This window comes from Vipera berus (genome assembly GCF_964194415.1).
Source record: "Vipera berus genome assembly, chromosome: 5".
NCBI lineage: Eukaryota > Metazoa > Chordata > Lepidosauria > Squamata > Viperidae > Vipera > Vipera berus.
The window spans coordinates 6,233,742-6,246,683 of record NC_138207.1 but is presented as its reverse complement, the minus strand read 5'-3'; the positions used below and the strand labels follow the sequence as shown (position 1 = coordinate 6,246,683).

The 12,942-nt window shown below is 40.0% G+C and overlaps 1 protein-coding gene across 4 annotated transcripts in view; it reads left to right on the top strand.

Annotated features, from left to right (window-relative positions):
* LOC308668894 (cytochrome P450 2J5-like) overlaps nt 1-12,942 on the top strand; it is a 37,033-nt gene that overhangs the window by 18,033 nt on the left and 6,058 nt on the right. For all 4 annotated transcript variants that reach the window (XR_014026611.1, XM_081329157.1, XM_081329156.1 and 1 more), the window contains 5 exons: nt 1,285-1,447; nt 2,329-2,478; nt 2,903-3,063; nt 8,197-8,373; nt 10,313-10,454. Coding sequence is in view for 3 of the 4 variants with exons in the window: in XM_081329157.1 (XP_081185283.1) it covers nt 1,285-1,447; nt 2,329-2,478; nt 2,903-3,063; nt 8,197-8,373; nt 10,313-10,454 (793 nt within the window). In the remaining variant the exon portion in view is untranslated. The remainder of the gene's footprint in view (nt 1-1,284; nt 1,448-2,328; nt 2,479-2,902; nt 3,064-8,196; nt 8,374-10,312; nt 10,455-12,942) is intronic.

Genomic DNA, 12,942 nt, shown 5'->3' with positions numbered 1-12,942 from the left:
TGGTAAACTCAGTTAGTAAAAAAAAAATATTACTGTGCCAGCCCTCAGTACCACACTGGGCCCATAACCAGTGTTAATCAGAAACAAAATTAGAATGTGCAGAATGCCTTATACAAGGCTTGCAATGCACAAAGGAAAGTGTACTGGGACCTTTAAGAAGCAAACAGTAAAAGGCAAACTAACTTGAGTTGTATCATAACAATATTTTTACTCAGACAATATAACACAAAACAAACAATCAAAAAAACACAATTACATATAGTCCAGTTTTCAATCCAAGGTCAGTAATGAAGAATCACCGTTGAATAACAGTTCAGGAGTAAACAAAGTCAAAGTCAAAAAACCTTACCAGTTAAAAGTCAAATATCAATACACACAGTAACAAGTCAGTCAGAGAAAAAACACTAGAGAGAGAGAAAGTCTAACATCTGAAATTCATTTATGATGAATAGAATTAGTCACACCCTTTAGGCCATTTCTCTTCTTAAAGGTACACAACCATATTATATGTATTTCACCCAAACCAGGTTAGGACTTTAATTCCTAACAGAAGTACTATTAGGTTTTTACTTAAACTAATGCAATTCCAAGCAACAATTACACAGAACAGAACCAAAGGTGTTGGGAGGGGAGAAAAATTTATGACTTGGGAATGTTGTTCATGACTGTCTTCCAAAAAACACAAGTACATTCTTTACTTCAGATTTTCTATCTTTCTCTGGAACCAGAAAAATTGTCTCTGTCACATTTTCTGACTCCTTATGAGCAAATTGTAAATGGTAGCAACAAGAGCAATGCAAGTTCACCAGGATGCATTTGTCTTCTATTGAAGATGGCAACTTTCTACAGAGAATGTTGTAAGGCTTTTTGATTTTGGCCAACTATTGACTTACAGTTCCCTTTCACAATATCTGCATAAGTCATCTTTCTTAAGGAACTTGTTCATTTTTAAAAAACTACTTTCCCAATTGTTTGGAGATACTGCTGTTCTTGTAGTCAATCTTAATTCAGGTTTTAAGCCATCAGATGAAGGGAACAAACAGATGGCAGATAGTGGATTTCAAGCAGAAACATAGAAAAGGAACATCCCAGGAAAATAAAGAAAAGTACATTATGAATTTCTTGGCAGGAATGTTAGCAAAAATAAGTTTCTAAAGAGTTGAGAATTGCCTATGGTGAAACGTGCTAAAATTTAGGTTTTAGGAAAGACTCTAGGTGGAAAACCGTCTGTAAATAATCTGATTATTTGATTGTAATGTAGCTCATCTTTGATTCACTCGGTAGCATGTGAAACAATATGGAAATGTACACTCCACGTGGGTTGGATCTTACCTTGTAGTTGTGCTGTCTGGATTCAAAACTGTGAAAGAAGGAATGACAAGCTTCCTAGAAGAGTTCGCTGATCGACCAGATGAGCCTTTCTGTGATAATTTAGGGGGAAAAAAGGGTAAGTGCAAATAGTGAGAAACTATTCTTCAAACTCTACCAATTTGTGGTAACATGATGCATAGAATGGTTGTAATCAACTTTATATTTTTGTTTTCAATACCAAGTGCTGAAATGTTTGTGAGTGTGTATGTGTGTGTGTTTGCCAAAGACATAGCCCAACTTTTTCTAGTCCATGTCTTTCATTACCATGGCGTGCTCTCAGCACTCGTGTCAGACAGAGGCACACAATTCCAATCTAGATTTTGGAATGCACTTTTCCACCTACCAAATGTCAAGGGCAACCTCTCCTCACCTCACCACCCTGCCACAAATGGGGAAGCTGAAAAAACTAATCAGCTCCTACAGTAGTACTTGAGGTGCTACTGTATCTACCACCAAGAAAACTGCCCATTGTCACTGCCACTCACTAGCACCTTCAGAGGAGGAGGAGGAGGATTCAGTCATGAGTCCCTTCATGCTCACAAGAGATCTAAGTCCAGCTCATCTTGAATTCTTTCTATTCCTATCTCCCACTAATTTTCCTTGGCTGTTTAAAGTTCAGATTCATGTAGAGAGCTCAAGCTTGCAACAATTTTTATACCCATTTGAATTGTCTGGAGCTCCTGATTTTTCTGGCACTCGACAATTATTTTAGAAGCTTTTGCTCTCCATCATATAAGATATAGGTTGGCAAACACTGTCCCCATGCCACATGTGTCTCCCAGTGTCCCTATGGATTCCAAAATGAATAAATATTTTTAAAGAAAAAATAATATGGACAGAAACCTACAAAATGCCTCCATGTTACAAATGTTTGGTATTTCCAGTTGAGAGATGTTTGGCATAACTAGACCTAACCCTTTTTAAGAATTGTTTATCACTGTCTGCTGATGCCCTCAGGTATTATTTTCTCCAATGGCCCCACCTGGAAACAGCAGCGACACATTGCTATCACGTCTCTGCGGAAGCTGGGCCTGGGGAAGAAAAGCGTTGAGCATCAAATTGAAGACACAGCTCAGACATTGATGGAGAGATTTAGAGAGAAAAAAGGTCTGTGATTTGTAGTAATAGTCCCTGAGTGCAGAAATCTTTTTCATTCTGATTATTTCAAATAAAACACATTTATTTAATTTGATTTTTAAAAAAAAAAACCTGATAAATTTCCCATTTTTTTCCTTCATCACTGTCCCAGGTTTATTAGATAGGGGACATAACAAGATGAACTAATTGTACTTCTACATTAGCAGACTTCTGCAAGTTTGAAAGTACAAATGTTCCACACTTTCTTTTTACTGCCTGATAAGTTGATGGGATCCTTTCAAGTTTTCTGAACATTCCCTTGGCAGTGCTTCCTCCCCAACCTGTCTTCCAAGGTCATTTGCACGTTCTATTACATCACCTTAAAAGTCTTGTTCTTTAATGTTAACAGGTTAACAGGAGAATCTGAATTCACTATAAAATACCTTCATTGCAGGACAGCCTTTTGACCCGTCACTTCTGGTGCTAAATGCAGTTTGTAATGCCATATGTGCTTTGAGTTGTGGACATCAGTTTGCTCCTGAAGATGAAAACTTCCAGAAATTAACTGAAGCCCTTACTTTTTTTTTTAATTTCACTGGTGGCTTTTATCATGTGGTGAGTCATATTTTCTAGTAAAGAGACAATGCACCCCAAACAAATTATGTTTCAACTAAGAACATCAACATAGCCATTAAGTGAATCATTTGCTCATAATCATTTGCTCTTTTTTTCTCCACAAGATGGCAGCACATTCACATGCAGCGGCTCTGAGCTCCCGGTACTGGTGTGTGGTGATTGGATTAATGTGCGTATGGATGAATGTGCACAGTGTAGTGCAAGGGGCTAAAATAGCCTACAGATGTATAGAGCTGTTAAACATCGGGCTTGCAAGGCAATCTGAAATTACTAGTGATTTTCAGCAGTCACATAACCTACCGAACTGCATAGTGAGGCCTCCAGGATCTCCATGAATTGTCTTCGGGCCAGGGAGGAGACGACGTAAGCGAAAGAGAAAGGAGCGAAAGCAAAAACGTGGCTGAAGGGCCGGGATTCTGATTAGACTTCAAAAGCAGCCTTTTAGACCAGCATTGCCGAGTCTTTTTCTGAGCAATACCAGATCCCTCATCCATAAAATTGACAAATTACAGCTGCATTTGGCAGCAAGCAGGCTTCTCTGTGAATGTTGTGTGATGGTTGTCACGGAGACCTGGCTTCATCCAGAGATACTGAATGCAGCAGTGGAGCTGACAAGTCGAGTCATCCACCGCTCTGACAGAGATAAGGGCTCCGGGAAGTGCAGAGGAGGAGGACTCTGTGTGTATATACACTGTGAATGGTGTGTTAACAGCAGATTGGTATACAAGTATTGCTCCCCAGATGTGGAACTGATGACTGTTATATGTAGGCCTTTCTATCTGCCTAGAGAAATTACTGTGGTAATTATTACAGCTGTTTATGTTCCACCTGATGCCAATGTTAACATGGCACTTTCTAAGCTGTATGACGTCATCACCAGGCAGCAGCAAACTCACCCAGAGGGCGCTCTTGTTGTGGCTGGGGACTTCAATAAAGCTTGTCTAAAGACAGTTCTCCCCAAGTTTGTACAGTATGTGCAAGTTTCCACCAGAGGGAAGAACACTTTGGACCATGTGTATTCCAATCCGAAACAGGCATACAGAGCTTTCCCTCTTCCCCACCTGGGTACATCCGACCATCTTTCACTCCTGTTGTGCCCAAAGTATGTCCCTCAGGCAGGGACAAGGAAAAGGACTCAGGCAGTCACAAAAAGGGTCAGAACCTGGCCAGTGGGTGCTCTCAGTCAGTTGCAGGACTGCTTTGAAACCACTGACTGGAGTGTATTTGAAGAACAAGACCTAAATTCATATACAGATGCCGTACTCCTGAGAGCCTGGGATTCTGCCTTTAAGGCAGGGGACAGGGATGCATACAGAGAGGCCAGGGCAAATCTCAGAAGAGGCATTAGGATGGCAAAACAACAATACAAACAAAAGGTGGAGAACCACTTAGCAGATAACGATCTGAGGCAAGGATGGCAGGGACTACAGCACTTAACCAACTATAAGGGCAGCACGAGAAGCATGGTAAACACCGATGCCTCGTTGGCTGAGGAGCTGAATATCTTCTTTGCCCGCTACGAGGTTAAAAGATCAGACCCCGTAGCCTCTGCTGGCCAGCCTTCTGACTCTGAGCCACTCACCCTGTGCGAACACCAAGTGAGAGCTGTATTGAAGGCTGTGAATCCCAGCAAAGCCGCAGGCCCAGATGGGGTGCTGGGGATAGTGGTAAGGAATTGTGCTGACCAATTAGCAGGGGTCCTGACAAGGATTTTTAACATCTCCTTGCAAACGGCATGTGTACCATCGTGCTTGTCCCAGTCCCCAAGAAAACTGCATTTGAGTACCTGAATGACTACAGACCTATTGCATTAATGTCTGTCGTCATGAAATGCTTCGAAAGATTGGTTCTCCAACATCTTAGGACATGCCTCCCACTGGACTTTGATAAACATCAATTTGCCTACAGGGAAAATAGGTCGACAGACAATGCCATAGCTACTGCTTTACACTCTGTAGCAAGTCATCTCAAGAAACCTGGAAGTTATGTCAGGATGCTTTTTGTTGACTACAGCTCAGCTTTCAATACCATTTTGCCGAGCATTCTCATCGAGAAGCTGACTGACTTGAAATTCTCCCCCCCATCTGCGATTGGATTCAAGACTTTCTTAGGGACCGGTTACAAACAGTGAGGATCGGGTCTGCTTTGTCCACCTCCCTGAAGCTTTGCACCGGCATGCCACAGGGCTGTGTGCTTAGCCCCTACCTGTACTCTTTATACACATATGATTGTGTATTACAGGTGGGTATGAGACAGCATACAGGGCAGAGGTACAAAAACTATCCATATGGTGTAGTAACAACAACTTGCACCTAAACATTGGCAAGACAAAAGAGATGGTGTTAGACTTCCAGAGAAAAAAGGAGGAACCTGCCCCACTTTACATCAGGGAGGACTGTGTGGAGAGAGTTTCCTCCTTTAAATTTCTGGGAGTCTACCTCTGTGAAGATCTGACCTGGAAAGTTAACACAACCCAGGTGGCTAGAAAGGCCCAACAGAGGCTTCACTTTTTTAGGGTCTTGCGGAAGAACAGGGTAGAACGACGGCTAATGACCCTCTTTTACCAGTCTACTATAGAGAGCGTCCTCTCTATGGTATTGTGGTTTGGTATGCTGGTCTGACAGCCGCGGACAGGAAAGTATTACAGAGGGTAGTGAGCACAGCACAAGACATTGTGGGCTGTTCCCTGACACCTCTGGATGACATCGCCAGGGCTCATTGCCTTGGAAGAGTGAGGAAAATTCTCAGGGATGACTCACACCCTGGACGGTATCTCTTTACTCTCCTACCATCGGGTAGGAGATATAAGAGTATAGCCAGCCGTACCAACAGGCTGAAAAACAGCTTTTATCTGTGGGCTGTTAGGCTTTTGAATCGGATATAATCTCTGTGAACGTATGCAGAATTGACTTGGGAGGCCGGTGTGTGGTGTAGTTGGTTCACATGGTGTGGTAGGATGGAGGGTTTGTTGTCACTGTGTGTTGGGGGGAGAGAGCACGGGGGGAGGCTCAGCTAATCTCAATGTACACATGTTGTACTTTGACAATAAAGGTTTGTTATTTTTATTTTTATTATTTTTTATTATCATTATAAGTCTAAACCCAGCTTATCCAAAGGATGTTTGTTGCCGGAAAATGGCAAAAAATATAAACCATGATTATGTGACACTGAGATGTTGCTACTGGTCATAAATGGAAGCCTATTGCCAAGTACCCAAAATACAATGATATGACAATTGGGATGGTAGTTTATCTTTGAAAATAAGTCCTAAGTATGTTTTTTCAAGTCTGTTGTATCTTTTTATATATAAATATTTTATTAATTTTCTGTTTTTACAAACAAATGCTTAATAGACTTAATATCTATTTATTCAGTCAGTATCCTATTTTTTCAGTTTTAGTTTACATCCATATTCAAAATATCCTAATTGTTTATAGTTTCAGAACAAGTTATATTTGTGTAACCAAAGGTTTCCCTTATTCAAACTTCTTAGCATTTTCTTATTTCCCTTTTCATGCCAAAATATGATATTCTGATTATCTATCTAGATAATTATTCTGATAATGTATCTTATCTATCTAGTTATAATAATATTTCTATTTCTAGCAATCTATTCTTAACCATATTCAAACATCTAATTGATAATATAATATCCCCTCTAATAGGTCAAAGTTTCTGTTTTCTTCAGTCTTACACTAGCTTTCTTCTTTTGCCAACTAACTTTCCAAGTCAGTGAATTTGGGTCATCAAATAATTCTTCCTCTATTTTTGTGCATATTATTTGGAGCAAAAGAAATAATTTAAAGAGAGGGTCAGGTGTCACCCAGTTTCATCCACGTTGCTGTAATGTTGCTTGTTGGTGCTTATTGCCTTCCAATTGTCAGCATCTTAGGACTGGCTTTGTGAATTTAGCCAGTCTTTCCCCCACCGGTTTGGAGACTTTCTCAGATAAAATGGGGGGCTGCCACACACACACACACACACACCCTGATTAACAAGGGTCCCCTCCTTACTTGTCGCCTCTATGGGGTGACTTTCGACTCTTTCCAGGGTCCCCCCAGCGGGCTGAAATCAAACATGAAATATGGAGCCCCTTCTTCCTTCTTCTGCATCACCGTGACATCAAATCTAGAAGCCAAGTATGTGGTATCTTAGAATTGTTGTTAAGCAACCAGTTGTAAGTCGAGGATTATCTGTTTCAGGGAATTGTATCACTTTATTGGCTGATGGTAACATAATGATCCAAAAAGAGTGATACCTGGAGCAAGAGAATCAGTTCAACTCGGAAACAAATCAGTTCATTTAGTGATTGATGATTTATATAGCCACCCATCTCACACAGGTGGCTCAGGGGGCTTACAGGACTGTAACAAACCCACCAGAAATGACCCTCAAAACCCAAGAATAGACAATAATCACTTTCTTCATCAATAATTACACATTTCATCTACCCACCTGATCCAAATGTCTTTGGGAAAAGTCGGGATTTCAATACTTTATGAAACACAAGCAGACTTGGGGGGATCTGAATCTCTTTGATTAGGGATAGTCATTTTTGATTCAAAAGATTATCTTGTAGTGCTAAGTCAATGATACTAGATCACAAGCTAGTATACTGGGAAAATTTACAGTTTTTGTATTATGTAGTCTGGTACATGAATCCATTTAGGCATCTAGTCATGCCAGCCACATGACCATGGAGACGTCCTCGGACAAGCGCTGGCTCTTCGGCTTTGAAACAGAGATGAGCACTGGCCCCTAGAGTCGGAAACGACTAGCACGCATGTGCGGGGGAACCTTTACCTTTACCTTTATTAAATGACAAGTTGTTAGTCACAGATAAACACATTTTAAAAGGCTCCACTAAAAAAATAAAGCAATCTATAATAGCTTTATAATAATCAACCTGCCTCCAACATTACCTGCTATGTAGAAGTTGGGATTTTCAGGGGGGGTTGGGGGTTGGGATCTAATACCATGTATTGTTTGACATGTTTTAATGTGTTTGTAATATTTTTGTTTGAATATTAAGTTCTGCTGTTGCTGTGAGTTGCTAAGAGTTTTCTGTAACTGTTGTGAAAAATAAATAATTTTTCCTCCTCTTTCTTTTAGATATATGATTTGTTCCCACGGTTAATGAACTACCTCCCAGGCCCTCACAAGAAGGCCCTGGCTTCCGTGGATTCGATCCTTACCTTTGCAAAGCAGGAAATAGAGAAACACAAGGAATCTCACTCTCTGCACGAGCCACAGGATTTCATTGATTACTATCTTCTTCAAATGGAAAAGGTATGGTTTTATTGTAGCTCAATAGATGGGAAAGGAATAATCATATTCCTTGCTATAATTAAATAGAAGGAGAGATTGATTCTGACTTCCTTGTTCCTAGATTTTTCTTTCTTTTTCATTCAATTTCCATTCTGAATATAGCTCATGGTAAGTTCAGGTTGCTTCTCTTGGAGGTTAAATCTGGTCCACGTCTTATTCCAAGCGGCAGAGAAATCCAGGAAAAGGAAAAATTCCAGGCAGGCTGCAGTTGGAAAGGAGATTTATTGGCCCAGTAACAGCAGTGAAAACAGCAAACATTTCTGGGGTAGCTAGGAAATTGGGGTTATTAGTTAGCGAGTTTTTATATGTTTCTGAGGTTTTTTTTAATTGGTGTATTGACATTTCTTCTTTAGACTGGATATAGTATTTTAATTGTCACTGCAATTCTATTGTGGCATGTGGGATCATGACTCACCTTAAGGGCAAAGGGAAAGTGTAAAACAAGTGTTTTGTTTTCCTGATGTTGTCCCCAATTCGGGTCTGAGCCTTTGTCGAATACTATGAAAAACACCAGACATGAGGTGCAGATATTGTTTCCTTGTATTGAAGCGCTCCAAGAAAAGGGGTCCTGGCTAGAAAATGTCAAGCAACTTTGAACAATAGAATTAAGAAAGCTTTATAAATTTTCACTAAAGCAGAAGATGAATAAGCTAGGGTGTATAAAACTAATCATCTAATATACATTTTAGTAATGATCTAACAATCATCCTATTGGTCTCTAGCCATCCCTATTCCTAAACCTTGGCTAATGAATTATCAAGGAGTTATATCATACATACTGTATTTGCTCAGGGAGATCCCTATTCTTAATTTCCCTCTGAGGTCTGCAGGATGTCTAACTCTTTGTTATAGTCCTCTAACCACCTAGAATAGATGCAAGTGTTACACGTGCATATTCTTTGTGAATAAATATTCTTTGTTCTTGCCAGAGAGACTGCAGAATTACAGGCATCATAACCTTGCTTCATTTTATCAGACAGCCCATCACTAATTTAATCTCGTTTGCATAGTTAGTTTGAGCTCCTGGTCTATTCTGCCATCTATTTGGAGATCGCTTTAGCCAAGTTCGATTTTACAATGTATACATTGTTTTATGAATGAAACTTAGTTTCCTTAAGCTTTTTCAGCAGGTTGTTTTAGGGGAGGAAAGCTTGGGGCTGCTTTCTGCCTTTGCTAAGGAGATTTTTCTGCTCTTATCCTTTAGGGGAAATATTCTATTCTGCTTCCTTTCTTGTTCTGTGAAATATTTTATTTGTGACCTGCCCATCTTCCGCTCAACAAACCCAGTGTAATGTATTGGGGTTTTTGCTTGTACTGATTCACATGTCTGTTTAAATGCTGCATTAACGGTTGCTCATTCGTGTTTATGTGTAACGGCTACTGACTAAGCCAGACTTATTGTCTCCAGGATTATCACTGGTAGATTTGGGGCGGGAATGGCTTCCTTCAAATCTATTGGCCACCACCTAGTGGCCAACCATATAAATAGCTGTGCAGCAGCCACTGTTTCAGTTCTGTTCTGCTTTACTTCAATAAAGCATGTTACTGTTTGGAACCTTCGTCTTGCTTATTGCCAGCAACGGACTGACTGCACAACACCCAGTTTCTTAATAGGAGAATAAAAGTTAAAGTAAAAAAAGTCCTGAAAGAGTTTATCCAGTGTTTCATAAACATGGTTAAAAGCTCTAATACTTCCAAAGAAGAGAAAAGAAACAGGAACACAAAGTGGTTCAAGGAAAAATAGTGCCCACATTTTTTTTCCAGATGGCATATCTTTCCATTAGAATGCATGTGGGCAATCTTGTTTGTGAATTTTTCTGACCCAGAACAGAAGCACAAATGATCCAAGGAAAGCTGCATAGAATTCATTGTAATTTTCATTTTCCATTTTAAACATCAGAGCAGGAATGACCCCAACTCTACCTACAATGAAGAGAACCTGGCGCATTGTGTTTTTGATTTTTTTGTTGCTGGGACAGAGACAACCTTAGCTACTCTGAAGTGGGCACTGCTCCTCTTGACAAATCATCCCGACATCCAAGGTGAGAGAAATCTGGGTTGTGGGAACAAGGGCCATGCTCAGGTTCTAAAACCCAGAGAAATTATTTAAAGGCATTTGAAATATTAAGGGCTATTGAATGATGAACTGAATCTATTCTTCATAATAATTTTCCTATGTGGATTCCTGAACCAAAAATTATGAAGACGAGTTTAGCAGGATTAAAGGAAAGCATAGAATCTACATAAGGAGAACCTCCTTAATAAAATATTGAGTGAGGAACAAAAAAGAAAACTAGAGATCAGTGCAAATCTGAAACATTTAACCCAGTGTAAATGCAGAAATCTACCAAGGTTTTCAGTTTTGGTGCTTAGTTTCAGTCTAAACTGCATACAAAAGACCCAATTAGAGTATGGTTTAAAAAAAAGTAGGAGACTTGTACAATTAGATCCATATTATTTTATACACAATTGTGGAACATTTTGTTTAACAGAATCAGATTTCCAAATTGATTGGGGTTGAATTCAGGAGACTGACTTGACTGAAGGAGAGTCAGAGAAATCTTTGCACTAAGTCACCAGTTTGTATCATTATTCTGAATCAGTTTGGACTGAATCAGATCAGAGTCCAAAAAACAGATTTTACACATGCACACCTTCATGATTCTCAAAAGAAGGATGGCTATTCTACATCTTAAAGTATTGCTGAGGATCAAAACTGGGAAATAATAATAATAATAATAATAATAATAATAATAATAATAATAATAATAATAATAATAATAATAATAATAATTTGGAACACAACATGCCAGATATCGCAGTCATAGAGAACTGAAGCATACAGTTGATTGATATCACTGTACCAGGAGATGCCAGAGTCGAAGAAAAAGTGCTGAAAAAAATTACGAAATACCGCGACCTGGCCATCGAAACTGTGCGATTATGGATGAAACATGTAACAGTGATACCCATTGTCATCGGGGCACTGGGAACTATGTCCAAAATACATCAAGAAATTGCAGCTTCCTGCAATAACTCCAGCAAAGCTACAAAAAACTGCGCTACTCGGAACATCTTACATTTTAAGGAGATACCTGGTTGATACTAAGGATGCTGGCAACAGCCCGTGTTAACCATTAGTGCCAGTCAATTTGAGTGTTCAGTTGACTGAGTTTCATGTTTTATGAATAAAAGCTTAATAATAGTAATAATACTTCTTTGATGTGTTTGTGGGGCTTGTGTACTCTGAGGAAGATGAGAGCTATGCCAGATGTTCAATCATACTAGACAGGTCTCATCATAGAAGTCAGACAAAGAGTGTCTCTCCCATAAAAAATATGGTGAGACATAAATTTCAGTATGCCATACCGGCTCAGATGTTGCCCGGGTTAACAATGTCTGCACTAGATGTTGCAGTTCCTGGATATCTAGTGAAAAATGGGTTACAGGACTCAGGACTGTTGGCTGAGCAACCAGGGCCAGCAGCTGCAGAACTACTGGAAGAAAAGGTGTGGGTTTTTTGTTAGTTGCGAAGTTGTGTCCGACCCATCACGACCCCATGGACAACATTCCTCCAGGCCTTCCTATCCTCTACCATCTTCTGGAGTCTATTTAAGGTCATGCCTACTGCTTCAGTGACGCCATCCAGCCACTTCATTCTCTGTCGTCCCTTTCTTTTCTTGCCCTCAATCTTTCCCAGCATTAGGCTCTTCTCCAGTGAGTCCTTCCTTCTCATTAGGTGGCCAAAGTATTTGAGTTTCAACTTCAGGATCTGGCCTTCTAAAGAGCAGTCAGGGTTGATCTCCTCTAGGACTGACCGGTTTGATCGCCTTGCAGTCTGAGGGACTCACAGGAGTCTTCTCCAGCACCACAGCTCAAAGGCCTCAATTCTTTGGTGTTCATCCTTTCTTATGGTCCAACTTTCACAGCCATATATTGCAACTGGGAAGACCATAGCCTTGACTATACGCACTTTTGTTGGCAGGGTGATGTCTCTGCTTTTTAGTGTGCTGTCTATATTTGCCATGGCTTTCCTCCCCAGGAGCAAGTGTCTTTTAATTTTTTGGCTGCAGTCCCTATCGTAGGTGACCTTGGACCCCAGGAAAATAAAATCTGTCACTACCTCCATTTCTTCCCCATCTATTTGACAGGAATTGAGAGGGCCAGATGCCATGATCTTGGTTTTCTTAATGTTTAATTTCAAGCCAACTTTTGCACTCTCCTTCTTTACCCGCAACAAGACACTCTTTAGTTCCTCTTCACTTTCTGGAAGGTTAGACTACGATCAGGAAGTTAAGATCACATGCAAGCAAGCTGGAACAGATGAAAGAAAAGAAGCTGAAGAAAAGAAGACTAAAGAATACCTAATCAAGAAATACCTGCTAGAAACAAGGAAGATCAAGGAAGCACTGGAAATAATAAAGGATCAAATAACAGCTATAGCCAGGAAAATCAGTAGATACGAAGCACGAATTACAAATTATAGGCAGAACCTCCAATTTCAATCCAATCAGAAACGTTTCTATCAAT